The 17150-nt window shown below is 40.8% G+C and overlaps 2 protein-coding genes across 3 annotated transcripts in view; both read right to left on the bottom strand.

Moving 5' to 3' along the window:
* LOC117479853 (NACHT, LRR and PYD domains-containing protein 12-like) overlaps positions 1-17150 on the bottom strand; it is a 105233-nt gene that overhangs the window by 37125 nt on the left and 50958 nt on the right. The window lies entirely within an intron of this gene.
* Positions 10956-17116, bottom strand: LOC117479859 (zinc finger protein 277-like). Of its 2 annotated transcripts, XM_034126963.1 has the most exons (3): positions 17041-17116; positions 11616-11808; positions 10956-11113 (listed from the first exon to the last, which is right to left on the bottom strand). In XM_034126963.1, exons 1-3 carry the CDS (start codon positions 17066-17068, stop codon positions 11044-11046), a joined length of 291 nt encoding a protein of 96 aa, XP_033982854.1. In that variant the 5' UTR covers positions 17069-17116; the 3' UTR covers positions 10956-11043. The 2 variants fall into 2 exon arrangements, with proteins under 2 accessions (XP_033982854.1, XP_033982853.1); XM_034126962.1 differs by having other exon boundaries at positions 10956-11808.

The following is a 17150-nucleotide window of genomic DNA, read 5'->3' on the forward strand; positions in this document are numbered from 1 at the left end:
TGTGTGTGTGGGTGGTCGTGTGTGGTTGTGATGTGTGTGTGTGGTGTGTGTGGTTGTGATGTGTGTGTGGTGTGTGGTGTGGTCTGTGAGTGCGTGTGCGTGTGTGTGTGTGTGTGGGTGTGTGTGTGTGGGTGTGTGTGTGTGTGTGTGTGTGGTGTGTGTGTGTGTGTGTGTGTGTGTGCGCGTGTGTGAGCCAAACAAAAACAACAACACTGTGAAGTAGATAAATAACTGATTTCATATTTAGCAGAGAGAGAGATGCGGTTTGTTCCTGTGGTTCCGCTCAGGGTTACTTTAAAGAGTTACTTTAAAGAGTCCCTATGAGGGTCCAGAGACTTACAATCATGCAGCAAATTTACAAAACAGTTCTAAATTGAGACGAGATTTTTCATTAACCGCACGTTAAGTTTGACAATGGGTCAAGGGTCTTAATTGGGTCATGAGTTTGCACAGATGTACTATTTTCACTTTAATTAATAAACTAGGGATTGTTTTGAGTCTGCGGGTGTTTTTCTTGTTGATTTTTCTGCATTTGGTACTTTCACATTAAATACTTTAAGGACATTTTGCTCATCATACTTTAGTACATACACACTTGTCAATGTAGGATTGTTCATGCATTCTTCCAGCGTGTTATTAGGTTATGGCTAGAAAGGATCCGTCTTGTGTAAATATGACGTCACGTTCTGGTTGTAATTCTCGTTGTAATCGGAGCAGCTCGGGAAGCGCTCGGAAAGATTGGTCGTGCTTTTACAGAACTACGGCTTCCACAGACGACATTTTATTATGGATTTGTTGTCAAAGCACTTCAGATATTCATTGCTATCGGGATGTTAAGAGCATTCCATGGAATATAACAACAAGTGTATCTCGAGCCGGTTTCTCAAACTTACCTACCCCACCTTTAACTTGAACTTTTTTTAAACTTTTAACTTTAACTTAAATGCATTCACTACAGGACCTCCGAACTTTTACCATTCCTGACGTCTGTGCAATGTTGTACAACTCTCTGAGCATGATCAGTGCCTCAAAAACGGGCTTTACCTGCAGGGAAATAATAATGCAAGAACAGCTGACAGAGCCAACTGTGCTCGGACCCAGCCAGCACTGGAAGTCAGAATCAAACATCCACAAACATTTAAATTGAGAATGCAGTTTGGATGTATAGGAACATATTTGTTGAGGCTGATTTTGTATAAACCTTCAAATGTAATATATTCTCTGAATTGCTTTTCCTGCTAATGTGCTGTACAGCCCACCAACATGAATATATTATTATCAACATAATACCAAGTGTTGTTATTCTTAGTTATCATTATAGAAGTTCCATCGATGCTCAAATGTTTAATCCCAGACTTTATGTTCATGATTGACCACTTATATATTTACTTTTAATTAATTGACAGTGCGGTATAATGAGACAATAACAGGCTACAGATGCACACACACACACACACACACACACACACACACACACACACACACACACACACACACACACACACACACACACACACACACACACACACACACACACACACACACACACACACTGAAGACTTTCCCTTTAATTGAACTATTCATATCTCACACTGCACTGTAACTGTTATTCATGTATTTATACCTGTGTTGTTCTATATTAGCTTGTTTTATGTTTATTTAATTCTCTTTGCTTTTTAATGACTGTTTTTAAATGCTATTTTATAATGTGTTTCCACTGCACTATTTCTTAATGCTCTTAATGTCTTTCATTTTAGTAACAGACTCCTGTGGGAGGGTCCTCACCTGCTGAGCTCTCTTCAGGTCCACAGAAACACGGCTGATCTGGTCCTCCTCAGTCCTGGTTCTGCCTGCTATTCCCTTATATCTCCTTTTATTCAACAGTTTGAACACCAACTGTCAGATGTGACTTCCGTGAAAGAGGAACTCGGTACTTCCGCTCTGAGTCTCAGAGGAAATGGGGGGGAGGGGGGGGGGGGGGTTGAAGTGCAGCAGTAGTTTTCCACTCAGGAGGAAGTTGTACACAAAGAGAAACGTATGATATGAGAGTGAGGTCGATGTCTTCAGCACTGACTGTCATTATATCTGTTTTATTCACCCACATGCCTTTGCTGATAAATACTCTGTTTCTAAACTGAGTTGTTCTCAGGACTGCAAAGATTCACTTCAGAGTGACTGAGCCCAGTCAGTGTGAGAGGGGGTGTAGTTAAGATAAGATAAGACTTTATTCATCCCGAAGGGAATTGTTGTGCCAGAGTAACAAAAATACAATAAACACAGCAGCACAACTGTACACTAAAAGTGCAGTAAAAAGAGCAATTAAACATCTACAGAAAACATGAAACGTAGAAACATAGATAGTTCTGCTAGCTGTCCACTAGATGCTGCTAACTGACCCTCCAATGAAACACAGGTCAGGTCAGTGTTACCCCTCGATTCCACCGGGTCCTCCATTCCACCACAGCCGTAACGCGGCCGTAAGGAGACGCAGACAGGGTTAGAGGACTCTCCTGCTGATGTTCAGGTGTATATCAGTATGTAGTGTCTCTACTTTAAAGAGTCCTCTCCTGCTGATGTTCAGGTGTATATCAGTATGTAGTGTCTCTACTTTAAAGAGTCCTCTCCTGCTGATGTTCAGGTGTATATCAGTATGTAGTGTCTCTACTTTAAAGAGTCCTCTCCTGCTGATGTTCAGGTGTATATCAGTATGTAGTGTCTCTACTTTAAAGAGTTCTCTCCTGCTGATGTTCAGGTGTATATCAGTATGTAGTGTCTCTACTTTAAAGAGTCCTCTCCTTCTGATGTTCAGGTGTATATCAGTATGTAGTGTCTCTACTTTAAAGAGTCCTCTCCTGCTGATGTTCAGGTGTATATTGTTAAGGAATATTTCTTCTAGATATCTAACCTTTTGCTCTGTGACCGGTCAACTTGTCTGGCACGAAGGGTAATTGTTGTGGGAACACTGAGGCACTTCTTTATCGGTGTTTGTGGGCTCTATGTGTTTGTCTCCGTGTGTCTGTTTCTCTGTGAGTGAGTGTGTGTGTGTGTGTGTTTGTGAGAGTGTGTGTGTGTATGTTTGTGAGAGTGTGTGTGTGTGTTTGTGAGAGTGTGTGTGTGAGTGTGAGTGTGTGTGTGTGTGTGTGTGTGTGTGTGTGTGTGTGTGTGTTTGTGAGTGTCTGTGTGTTTTGAGTCTGCGGGTGTTTTTCTTGTTGATTTTTCTGCATTTGGTACTTTTACATTAAATACTTTAAGGACATTTTGCTTATCACAGCCTTTATATAAGTGACGACTGAAGCTAAGCAGAGACACATAGATACATGTTTACATGTTTCTTCATGCCCCGATGTCAGCCCGGTTCAGACCTGCCCTGCATTCTTCACTGATGACGTGAACTCAGAGTACAGTCTGAGAAACAGCAGGACATGAAATCTTTTTTTCCGCTATATTTCAGTGTTTGTTTACTTTCCGTTGTATGCTTTTAACTTTGTCCGCAACATGCGAGTCGACCACACCAACTCTACTGTACATTATAGTAGAGAGGAACTTCAACACAAACTGATTCTCACCTGCTGAGCTCTCTTCAGGTCCACAGAAACACTGCTGATCTGGTCCTCCTCAGTCCTGGTTCTGCCTGTCGTTATCTCTGCTTGTTACTGAACACTGACGGTTCTTCCCGCCCTCACCTGCAGAGAGAATGGGGTGTGTGTGTTTGGGGGGCGGGGTTTGAAGTGCTGAAGTAGTTTTCCACACAGACAAAGATCAAGGTTCTGGTTCAAGGCTTTTATTGTCACGTGTGCACGGCTACAGAGAGAGAGAGGTGGTGAAAAGTGTGTGTGTGAGTGTGTGTGTGTGTGTGTGTGTGTGTGTGTGTGTGTGTGTGTGTTTATGAGTGTGTGTGTGTATGTGTGAGTGTGTGTGTGTGTGTTTGTGAGTGTGTGTGTGTGTGATTGGTGTGTGTGTGTGTGTTTGTCTCTGTGTGTCTATGGGCCGTTCTCATTTAATCAAATTCCCCTCCTCGAGACTTAGTCCCGCCCACAGGAGATGCGAGCGGAGGAGCCGAGGAGGGGAACCGAGGAGAGAGGAGGGGAAGCAGCAGGCGGTTAGAGAAATGAGAACTCCTCTCCTCTGAGTGGTCATTTTAAAGAGACGTCCATTAATGATGACAGGAGGCACAGCAGCCCTCTGTCTGATGGACAGATGTGTTCATGACCACTTATATATTTACTTTCATTCATTCACAGTGCGGTATAATGAGACAATAACAGGCTACACACACACACACACACACACACACACACACACACACACACACACACACACAACACACACCACACACACACACACACACACACACACACACACACACACCACATATATATATTTTTATATAAATATATACAATTTTAGAATCAAACAGAGCACTCTCATAATAACGTAACACTATCAGAGACTGGATATAACTCCTTCTATCACCTCAGGAACATCGCCAAACTCCGCCCCACACTCACTCTGTCTGACGCCGGAAAGCTGGTCCACGCCTTTGTCTCCTCCAGGCTGGACTATTGCAATGCACTCCTCATCGGGATCCCTAACAAAAGCATCCAGAAGCTCCAGTACATACAGAACAGCGCTGCTAGGATCCTGATGAGGGTGCGCAAATATGACCCACATCACCCCCCATCCTTAAAGCACTACACTGGCTACCCGTAGAACTGAGGATAGAATTCAAGGTCTCCGTCCTCACCCACCAGTGTGTCCATGGAACTGCCCCTCCCTACCCTCAAGGAACTCCTCACCACCCATACCTCCTTGCGGACCACCCGCTCCAGCAACTCCCTACCTGCTCAAACCCCCCCAGGACTATGCTCCGTACCATGGGAGACCGGGCCTTCTGCTCGGCTGCCCCCAGTCTGTGGAACGCTCTCCCCGACCACATGAGAGCACCACAGAGCGTGGAGGCTTTTAAAAAAGGCCTCAAAACCCATCTTTTCAAAAGAGCCTTTGCCTAGACCCCCTTTTACCATCCTTTATCTTTATTTTTATTTATTTATTTTTTTATTGCTTTTATTAATTCTACCGTGTTGTGTCATGTCTATTTATACTGTTCCTGCTCACTGCCTGTAGCACTTCGGGATTTGAATTCGAATATGAAGTGCTTTATAAATGGAACCCATTATTATTATTATTATTATTATTATGTGAAGCACTAAATGGTTTTAGAAAAATATCGACTCTTTGTTTGTAGATATCTACTAAACTAAAGCAGATAAAGAGAGTAGGCCTGTTATACTGAGTGATATATATTATACACACTGCTCTGCTTTCTGCACGGACCTCACAGCTGTTCTCACTGGAAACATCGCGTCGCGATCGGTCGCGATGAGAGAAGTTCATAAAATAATATCCAGGGGATGCATGCAGAGCTGTCATTGGCTGAGATAAGTCCGGCCGTGCGTCTCGACTCTTTGAAACATCTCTGTTCCCGGAAATGCATCCACGAAGGAGCCGTGGAGGACCGTGGAGGACCCATCAGTGTAGCCTCGGTTATAGCTCCTCCAGAGAGCCTCCTCGACGCTCGATGCTCGGTCCTCGAAGTGCATTTAGAGAAATTAGATGTCCTTCAACATGGCGCGCTGAAATTCATTTCCGGGTCACTACCGGAGGACCGAGGAGTCGAGGGTTGCGTTCGAATACTCCAAAAAAACAGCTCCTAAATTCTAACCCTATCGTCTATTCCTTGACCTCTGAGTGAAACGTCATGGGGTTAAGGGATAGTGGATAGGAGAATTCAAAAGGATTTAGGAGAAGAGACTGCGGTACTTTAGAGAATCGACTGCACTTTCACTATCCGACGTGTTTATGATGCACCAGCGGAGGTCATAAATGTGCGTCTGCTGAACTACAACTTTCCGAAAGCGGACTACTATAAGCGCATCATTAATAAGCGCTGTTATTGTGTTGTTTTATGCTTTATGAACGTGTGCAACAGCGAACAATATGTTGTTCATTATGGTTGAAATTAAAACAAATAAGTAAAGTCAAAGAAAATCGTTGTCACATTGATAATTGTTGCACACACTCACTCACCTCACCCTCCTGGCAATATACAAAACAATTGATGGAAACCGTGTTAGACCTACATTTGTATTGCTGTACATATCACCATTCTTAAGTTTATAACATGTAGAATTAAAATATGGCCAAAAGTCTCAATTAGATTTGAAGCTGTATTGGCTTATTGATGTGTTATGGGACAAAATAGTTCTTTACCCAAAGACATTACTATCAAATGAGCACAGGCCCAACACTGTTGCACTCAATGAATAACCACCCAGCTGAATAGTATGTTGCTGAATGACCCTATTAGTGTCCTATATAAGAGCAGGTGGGCAGTATCACAGTTTCAGAGCAAGATGGCAGAAATGGAGCTTGTGGCTGCTGCGTTGCAAAACAACAGAGTAAATATTCAGAGAAGGAGAGCACGACTGCAGAGGCTGGCAGTGTGTTTACAAGGGGTAAGTGGATTCTGATACAGGTTTTAATCATGTATTACAGAGCATGCTTACATTGCACATACTATCAAGAGTATAGCTGAAACTGTTCCTGTATATTTCATGTGTTTTTGTGTACTTGGGTGAAGTTAGCTTTGAGGACTTTCTGACAGAAAATTGTGTTAGGGTACTTAACATCTTGCAAGAAACAGCGTCTGAGGGCTTCTTAATATTTAACAAACTATGAATGTATCATACCCACTTAATGGGAAGAAACTCAGCTATCAGACAATATTAACCGTTTTTAGCTAAACGAAACACAAGGGTAATAACAAAGGCTCTGAATTAGCCCAGAGCGAAAAAATGCTAACGCAGGGGCGGACTGGCCATCGGGACGAATCCCGATGGGCCGGTACTGAAGTGGGCCGGTCGGACGATGTGGGCCTCTCGGGTAAGTCACTAGTACCCCCCGCACCCCCCCCTCCCCCCCCGTCGACAATTTCCTCGCGGTATTTACTTGTGGCACCGAGGTGGGCCGCTCGGATAACTCACTAGCACCCCCCCCCCGTTGATAAGTCCCGGGCTGATTTGTAGTCCCAGTCCGCCCCTGCACTTAGCATCTGCACAAAAAAGATATCGATTAGCAAGCTGAAATTCCACAGATTCCAGACATATAAGTATCATCACTGAGCGATTAGAACTCGCGGCCAAACTACAAGAAACAACAACAAAGAAATGTGCTTTACGGAGCCAAAACGGCTAAAAACGTCTTACCTTAGCTGTTGTTCTGATCAAAAGTTTTGTTCAATGGCATTAAAACGAGAAAAAACGCTGCTGAAGGTTAATCCATAGGTTAATCCATCATCATATTTATGGCAATAAGCTTAGTTTTCTATAGAGTGTAACATAGCTTTCGGTTTGGGCAAACTGCGTGCGCATCGCTCTCAATCCTCAATGGTAATGTTTAGATGGATTTTAGGAACTCCCCCTCGAGTCTATTGGCTCTAACGGTTCAAAAGAGGTGTCAATCACCAAAATCGATCAATGGGTTTGTTGGAGTCGGGAGGCCTGTTAATTTATTCCGGCAATTACTCAGCCCTACTAATTGACCTAACAGAAGTTATTGAGTCTATGTAAGTTTACTGCCAGGCTCGGATCCACCTGGATCAGCAAGGTCTCACCTCTACTAACTCCTGAAGAACCAGGTTCAATTAACTGCTGTTTCAATTCAGACGACCCGCTAAATCTGTTTAAGCGATCCCGAAGGACTCTGGTATCAGTAATGAGGTGTGGCCCTGCCTAAGTGTGAGTGTGGCAGTTGTGCAATCTTACCTTTAAGCAGGAGAGGAGAGCGCAGATTTCATTTAAATTCTCCCAATCCAAAAAGGTGGGATGATTTTATTTGAAGAAAATTGTCCACACTTTTACAGGGTTTTTACCTTCTCTCGTTGCAATGTGACAATCATACAAATATATCATGCTGTGGTCCTTTTCTAATATAAAACCTCAATTCACAGTTTTACTTTACTTACATTAAATTATATTTTCAACTGGCCCACTTCAGTTGTGACATTACATTCTAACTTCAACTGGCCCACCTCAGTTGTGACATTTAAATTCTGACTTCAACTGGCCCACTTCAGTTGTGACATTTAAATCTAACGTCAACTGGCCCACTTCAGTTGTGACATTTCAATTCTAACTTCAACTGGCCCACTTCAGTTGTGACATTTAAATTCTAACCTCAACTGGCCCACTTCAGTTGTGACATTTAAATTCTAACCTCAACTGGCCCACTTCAGTTGTGACATTTAAATTCTAACTTCAACTGGCCCACTTCAGTTGTGACATTTAAATCTAACTTCAACTGGCCCACTTCAGTTGTGACATTTAAATTGTACCTTTTAAATTCTTCCAACAGAATTTAGAGGAATATCCTTATAAATGGTCAGTGATATAAAACACATTAAAACGTTCATTCAACAATACATTCAAAATCAAAGTCAATTTCAGAGAACTTACCAAGGACAACCCCCGCTTTGGAGCTTTCTCCCTCTCAACCGGTGCTTTTATGCTGCACACAGGGACAGAAAACCAAAGACACACCTTCATACCCATATATGTGTGGAAAGGTCATGGCCTCTGGTGTGCAGAACTGGACATGTCCAGACATATTCTCCTATGGCCTAAACCCATTTTGGGGCTTCAGTACTTTTCCATTGAGTCAGGGGTCTCCTGTGCACAGCTTGCTGTGATGAAGACAACTGTCTCCCCTCTTTAAACAGTGACACTCATAGTGATAAACTATAATAGGCCTTAACCTGTTTCACGCCTTCCCCCCGGTACCGGGCGGATAAACGCGTCATTTGCAGGAAACAACGTCTAAGGAATCTTAATATTGAATAAAACTATGAATGTGTTATATCCATGTAACGGGAAGAAACTCAGCTAACTGATCTTTTTAATTTTTTTTTTCAAAAAAACCCCACAATGCTAGCACTCAGCCTCTGAATTAGCCTCGATCGAAAAAACGGGACCGACAAAGGCACATAAACTCACTCAGAACTCCCTTATTACTTATCCTAGATGCACAACCAAACACTATTTTTTGGTGTCCTGGAGACACTGAATCTAACGGTGCCCACCTCAACACTCAGTGATAAACATTCGCGACGCTATCAACGAAAGCGTACATCATCACATGTGGAGCCAAGAAGCTAAACATGTAAATATGGCTTACCTTGGTCAAAAGTGGTCTTCAATGGCATTAAAACGATAAAAAAACGATGCTGCAGTTAATCCATAGGTTCATCCTATGTGTCTGTGCCTTCTTTGAAATTATTTCTGATAATCCATAAGCAATACAACTGCGTTTTAGTTTCCAAACTCCAGAAGGAGACATTCCTCCAGTTTAGTTTCGCTTTCCACACGCGAAGCGGCAACATTTTTTCTTTACAATGTGTGTCTATGTGAGTCTCCTCCTTCGATTCTATTGGCTCTAACGGTCACAAGGGTATGTCAACCAACCAGATCGAGCAAGGGGGGCCAGAGATAGGTCAAATCCACCCAAATGACCCCAGATGGCCCAGTTTTTTGGCTAAATCTCTCTAAAAAGGTCAAATTTCACTTGTTTTGCATCAATCTTGATACAGGGTACTTATTATATGTTGTACTTTGGATTGCTAAAGCTTTTAGTCTACTAACCCATCATCCAAGGGTAGTTTTCACTATCTGTAAAAAATAATTTTTGGACGGACACTATAATTTACAGTTTTTTACTATGTAAAATCTGAATTTTCTTTAAAATAAAAAACATTTATATTGATTCTGACACTTCTACATCCAACTCACAGGTTTATCATTACTTTGAGAAAAGATTATTAATTTAACCCTTTTAGAAGGGAAGATATGGTCATTTGTTCTGGGAATGTCATTTTCGAGCCTGAGACCTGAAAAACAGGCTCAGAGTGGAACAGGTTAAACTCAATTTACCAAACCCCTTGTGTTTGTAAATACTGTGATTATAGAACAACATGAAATATAATGCATTTTCATTGTGGGTTATACAAGAATATATTTGATTATATTTGATTATTATTTGATTATATTAACTTTCGTTTTAATTATTCAACTTAATATGGAGACCTCAACAGGTTCCAGAGATATGGCAAATATACCCAAATGACCCCAGAGGTGGGTTTTGTTTTTTCTAAATCTCCCTAAAAAGGTCAAATTTCACTTGTTTTGCATCAATCTTGATACACGGTACTTATTATATGTTTTAGTTTGGATTCCTAAAGCTTTTAGTCTACTATCCCATCATTCATGGGTGGTTTTCACTATAAGTAATGTTTTTTTTTTTGGACGGAAACTATAATTTACAGTTTTTTACAAGGTTCAATCTGAATTTACTTTAAAATAAAAACATCTATATTGATTCTGACTCTTCTACATCCAACTCACAGGTTTATCATTGCTTTGAGAAAAAAGATTATTAATGTACCCCTTTTAGAAGTGAAGATATAGTCATTTGTTCTGGGCATGTCATTTTCAAGCCTGAAACCTGAAAAACATGCTTGGGGCTTAACAGGTTAAATAAAGTCACAAATGTACAAGACATTTTGTGTATTTACAAAAAAGAAATTTGAAAGACTTCTCTGAGATTAATTTAAAAAAGATTGCAGAAATAAGTCTGAAATGTTCTGAGATAAAGTACAGTGCTGTAGGAGCTGCTTCATGCTTTCACTGCATCCTTACAAAGTCACAACATGATGTGAAACAAATGAAACCTTTACACCAAAAAACTCTTAAATAGTCTTGAGATCAAGTCACACATTGAGGAGATGTTCCTTCATAGATACAGCTGTAAATATCAGCAGAAATGTTACTGAGGAAAACACAGACACAGAATATGAATATGAAGTGCTGCCATCTAATGGAGATCAATCATGAGACAGGATGGAGTTGATTCTGTTCTGGCTTTATGGTTCAGTATTTGTAAGCAGCTGTGACTGAAAGAATATTGCTTTGATTTGACTTTTGAATGGTTAGTTCATTTTGTTTTGGTTTTGAAGAGGCAGGTCAAATAAGAGTTTCTTCTCCCTGCTCCTTTCCACCATGCGCTATAAAAGGAAAAGAATACAAGTGTACATGTTTTGTTTTCAAATACCTGCCATGTGTGGAATAAACAAATCAATCAATAAAATACTAGCACAGCCGGCTAGCTCTCTGCTGTTTGGCTTCATCACAAATTGCAGACAGGAACATTCTCCACATTCATTTCATCTCAAAGACTGCAGCCACTATTTACAAATATTTAGGGCTATTCTACTGCATCCTTTGGTTCCTATCACCCTTTAGAAACACACAATTAGAAACACACTACATTCATACAGTTCTGTACATTTCATGTATTTAGACTGAGTAAATATGCACATTGACATTGAGTGTTATCTCGTTGCGCTGTCATCGCTACGACCTCTGCTTTCACCTCTGATTCATTTATTTGTGTCTATTTGTTACTGCAGTGAGAGTTGCCAAAGAAATTTTGTTGTACTTTGTATGATGACAATAAAGATATGTTCTATTCTATCCCTGAGTTTGATCTCCAGCTGCAGCTCGTACTTTGGGAGGTCAGCGATGAGTTTGACGTCTGCGATGACCAGCTTGTGCTCCAGCAGCAGGTGTTTGAGGAGGACGTCTTTCTGTCTCTCTGAGTCGGGACAGAAGAGACAGACCAGCAGCTCCTCACCGGGGACACCGGGAGCATCAGGCGGCTGCTCCGGGAAACTCAGAGGCTCCAGGATGCTGTCGTCACCTGAGGGTTACATTATGTTAGTGGCAAATCACAACATTCAAAACTGTTATTTCATTTATATTTTGAGACGCAGTGCAGAATACAGAATTAAAAAAACAGTGTTCCTCTTAGTCTTAACTGCTCTTTACTACAGTACTGAAGACTAAGTTAAGTCACAGTTAAGACTAAGTTAAATTACTGTTAAGTACTTAGTTAAGACCAAGTTAAAGGTCCCATGTCATGCTTTTCTGGTTATTACCCCTTGTGAGTTACAGATGGAGCGTCTTATTTTGGACAGTTTGAAACGCGAGGTCCGTGATCGGCCCGTGATCGGCCCGTGATGAAGAGCCGGCCCCAGTCTGACTTGATACCGCCCCCGTGATAAATACATTTAATTATTGTGAAGCCAGCTGCAATGGATCATTGATCCACCAGGGGGTGCAGTGGGGTTCCACACTGGAGTCATGTGAAATCAACTTCGACACAGTAAACTGGATGTACAGTATGTCTGGTACTAATGTATAGCGGATCTTTGTTAAGATCCATATGTCACGGATAGGATCATAGTCTGTGCTAAATAAGACATGTAATCATTTACAAAACATCACCATGTTGTTATTTAACAAAATAATGTTGTTTAGTCGAAAAAAACGAACAGCAGCCGGCTCTCGATTTTTAATCCTAATTTAATCATCTTCACCACGATCATTTATGTTTATGTTTGCCGAATTGACATGAAATCACTGACAAATATGAATATACTGTATTCAACTTCATTAAAATGTTATTAACGTGCCTAAACTCAGTAATTCACTAAAAATATTTATATTTTAATGGAGCCTTGTCAGGCAGATCAAGACCCGCGTCGCGGAGGGATCTTGATCCCTGGGTGTTATTTTTCCCCATAATGACCAAGTCGCTGCAAATTATCCCGCTTATTACATGGCCACATTCTCAACAAAGTAACGACATGACTCCCAATATTAATTGAAATGCTTTTATGGATTTAGAATATATTGTTATTGATTTAAAAAATAGTTGTATGTATTGATTTAAATTGACATGCATCCGCTAAGAAAAATAGTCCGTTGTTACCGTTTTTTAAACAGTCAGAATGAAACGGCAGCTCTCAGCTGTGTGTTCACACACCTAATGGCCCATCACCTACAGCTCTCTCCCCCCCCTGATCTTTCTTTTCCAACAGTTAAGTTAACTGTAGGTTACTCTGAGTGACAAGCTTACAGTTAGTGAAGTAACACTTTTTTTTTGTGAGTCACGACCTCGCTGTTTCATTCTAACATAACGCTCCAAATATGCCTGTTTCCACTCGGACTTCAATACAGCAACACCATTGTTTGGTTTCCATGGTAGCGTGTCTCTTTAGTAGCGTGCACTCCTTTCCTGTAAATTACAGGTCCAGCCAGGCAAAACAGTAATATGAAATATGAACGTTAGTTTTTAACTGAAATGATCAAATAAAGTCAAAATGTCACAGTGTTTACAAACATTGACCATACCGTTCACCAGCCCCCACCCACCTATGTTGAATATAGCCTACTCTTTGTTTAAAACGAATTGGCCATCGGAATGTGTGTGTCCCAACCCCCCCCCTGTGATATCTCTTCTCCAGCAGTCTGTAGGTTTGTGTTCGCATATTTATGCTGTCGCAGTTCCTCTTGTTTCTATCGGGCATTGCCGGTATGAAAGGGTCTGTGCCGGAAATATCAAGATAACACGGCAGGGTCCGTTACAGTTTGTTTTCATCTGATTTCAAATAAACAAAGTCTTGGCTTTCAGAATATTAAACTTGTTTCGGCAAATTTAGATGATAAATACAACTATGAAGCTTGTAACGGCATAATTACTTAAGCGGAGAACGGAGTAATTTAACGTTACAGCAGGCATAACAACAGCCGGTGTTTATTTTATTATTATATATAGTCGTTATTCATTTGTTTTAAAGCTCAATAAGGAAGATTTAAACTTTCACACACGTTGACCGGCGAAAAACCGGTTCACCTACCCCCCTCTGAGTGAATACCTTCACATCTTGTCACAAACTTTTTGGAAGAAAAGACTGACCCAAGATATCTTGGTTTGATTTGGAGAAGGCTTTTAAAGCCTATTGTATACTAACTCTTCCCGTCAAGAATATGAATAGAACTTAGATAGATCACTTTACATTTCTGCGAATGAATAGCTAAAAATATGTATTTCTTAATAAACGAAATAGGCCACCATTGGTAGCAGTTCTCATTATATACTTCTCAGTAACTGCTCCCCTTAAATTAAATGTATTCTGTAGATTTTGGGGATTCATTAATGCGTTTATTGCCATCACCATGCTTTTTCAAGACTCTTTTAAATTCTATCATTTTATAAGGACTTTTCAATGTTCGACATCGAAACAGAGGATTTCGACATTCTGTATTCCTTGCTTACTTCCTTAAACCTTTTCTCCTCCTTATCTCTTTCATGGCTTTTTATTTAATGCCGGTGTTTATTTTATTATTATATATAGTCGTTATTCATTTGTTTTAAAGCTCAATAAGGAAGATTTAAACTTTCACACACGTTGACCGGCGAAAAACTCTGCCCGGTTCCTTCGGCCCCCACCACGTTGAATAAACAGAAGGCTGCTTTTGTGGAGGAAGTTACAGCGCTACGTACGCACATTTAGCTTTCAGTGTTACTGACCTGAGATGTTTTTATTACATGAATTAATTACATTGACCATACCGTTCACCATCCCCCACCCACCTACTGTATGTTGATTTTTGACATGTAAATGGGTACCTACCCCCCTCTGAGTGAATACCTGTTGTACCTGTCAGGGGCTAAGCCCATAGGACGATGCTCTGATGTCATCACCCTCGCACATTTGTCATATGTTTACAAAAAACGATGTTAACACTTTCTCGTTCTTAATATATGCTATATTTAGGGTCGATATGTGTTGAATTTACACTAGAACCGCCAATCGGGTCAATTTGACCCAGAGCTGTTTTTTATTGTGTGTAACTTTTTTTCAATAAAATATTAAAGTCTTCCAGTCCGTGACTTTTCCTGAAATTGTGTTATGTAGCACCCTATGTTGTTAAAAATGGTCAATATGAAGTCAGATTGAAGAAATCGCCCAAAAAAATTGCCATTTATACCTATTTCCGCCAAGCGGGTCATATTGACCCCACCCCTTTTCATATAAACATGACGTGTTGCTATAGCAACGCCTTTTGTCTACTGCGGTTCCTCTTTATAGATTGAGAGATAGATTGAGAGAGAGAGAGATAGATGGATAGATATATTGATAGATAGTTATAGATAGAGAGAGAGAGAGAGAGAGAGAGAGAGATAGAGACAGTCTGTAGTGAAGGAGTGTGCTCCCGCTCACAGGAGACTGCTCGCACTGCGCTCCGCAGCAAACAGCTGTGGGGCGAGTTGAAAGTACGTTATGCTGGCCGCGGTGTCTAAATAATGCTTCCGGCCCAGTGGGCCATTTATAATGTCGAGCCCTGAGAGTCCACAGATTATATTGGTATACGTTTCATCCCTGTGCGATCAAAACTCTCTGTTCAATAAAAGAACATTTTACCTTGAAAATCAATGCATTCTAATAGCGGGTCAATTTGACCGAGGTGGCGGTTTTAGGTATAAAAAATCTCTGGCGGTTCTAGTGTTAAAATAGCAGATCACTGTGATTCGGCTTAGTGAACGTGTGTCTCTTCCTCCGCGGCTCCTCCGTGCAGAGAGGCCCCCGCCCCCGTTGACAATTCACCAGCGTCTAACTCTCTCCCCCCTCCCCCGTCGCACCTTCTAACAGAGCCCCCCCACATATAAAATCCCAATTTAACCCCTGGCCTCTGGAGCAGAAATGAAAGTTTTAAAAATGTTTACGTTTTGGTAAGTTTTTAGGGAAATGTTGTAATATTGCAACGTTGGCCTTAGGTGGGAGCAGAATTTCTGTATTTCTACTCACATTGTCTGAATAAATATATTGAACAACTAAGGGTTCATTTGCAGGATTGATTGCTTACTTAGCCCTATATCAGTATATAGCATGAATAATAATCACACATCACTCATATTTGTTATGAATAATCATTTATCATTTATCATTTAAGTCGCTTTGGATAAAAGCATCAGCTAAATGCAATTTATGAAAGCCTCACTCAGGATTTTTTTAACAAGTGTTTTTATTGCTCTTGGGGCATTAAAAACAAGATTTTAACTTTAGTTTTTTATATAATATCTGCATTTTCTCTTGTGAAAAACTAAGTCTTAGTTTGGCCATAGTTATTTAATATATAGCGCCATCTCCTGGTTAAATCCTGAAATTGAAAATCTGGCAACGCCCTCTTGGAAAATAGTGGGAGGGCTTAACATTCCCAGATACTGGTCTTTGGCAGGTCTTAGGCAGGTAACTGGCTGGTAGTAGGCAGGAAGCTGTATGCTGGAGTCTGACATAAGATGCTCCATCTGTATGCACAAACTCCCAGCCAGGCTGCGAGTGTGTGTGTGTTTCGGGCTGGGTTTCGCGGTGTCTCGCTGTCTCGCAGACGGCCACTGGGCTCACAGGGAGGGGGGGCAGGAGCTCAAACAAGCCGTTTAGGACAGAGAGTGAATACACATACTATACAGAGATGCTGTATGAGAAACCAATGTGAGTTTGGAAAATTGCACAATATAAATGTATTTTAGTATACCTCAACAATGGAATTATGATCAGTAGAAATGGCCATGACATGGGACCTTTAAGACTAAGTTAAGATTAAGTTGAGACTAAATTGAGACTAGGTTAAGTTACTACTACTACTACTACTACTACTACTACAACTACTACTTATACTTATACTTATACAACTACTACTACTACTACTACTACTACTACTACTACTACTACTTTCAGAATATGAATCTATGTATTTCTGTTTCATTATGTTCTATGTTTTTTACTCTGTGTTCCTATGTTTAGATGCTGTTGTTTAATTCACTTTCTCTCTGTGTATTTTATATGTAAAAGCACTTTGTAACTATGTTTTTATAACCGTTAAAAAACACAGGCTAACAGTTAGCATGTTAGCACAGCCGGCTAGCTCTCGGCTGTTTAGCTTCATTACAAACTGCAGACAGGAACATTCTTCAGATGAACATAATCCCTGACTGACTCTGAGTTTCATCTCCAGCTGATTATATTATTTACAGCACTAAACCTATTTTTAAATCAACTGAAACTTTTAAAAGAAACCAACTCACCATCTCTGTTTCGAGTACAGGCTGCCATCTCTGGTGTCACATGGCCAAACAGCGGCTGACGGACCAATCAGAAGCCGGGAAATCTTCTTCTTCTTATTAGCGGGTCGCAA

The sequence above is a fragment of the Trematomus bernacchii genome, unplaced genomic scaffold, assembly GCF_902827165.1.
Source record: "Trematomus bernacchii unplaced genomic scaffold, fTreBer1.1, whole genome shotgun sequence".
Classification (NCBI taxonomy): domain Eukaryota; kingdom Metazoa; phylum Chordata; class Actinopteri; order Perciformes; family Nototheniidae; genus Trematomus; species Trematomus bernacchii.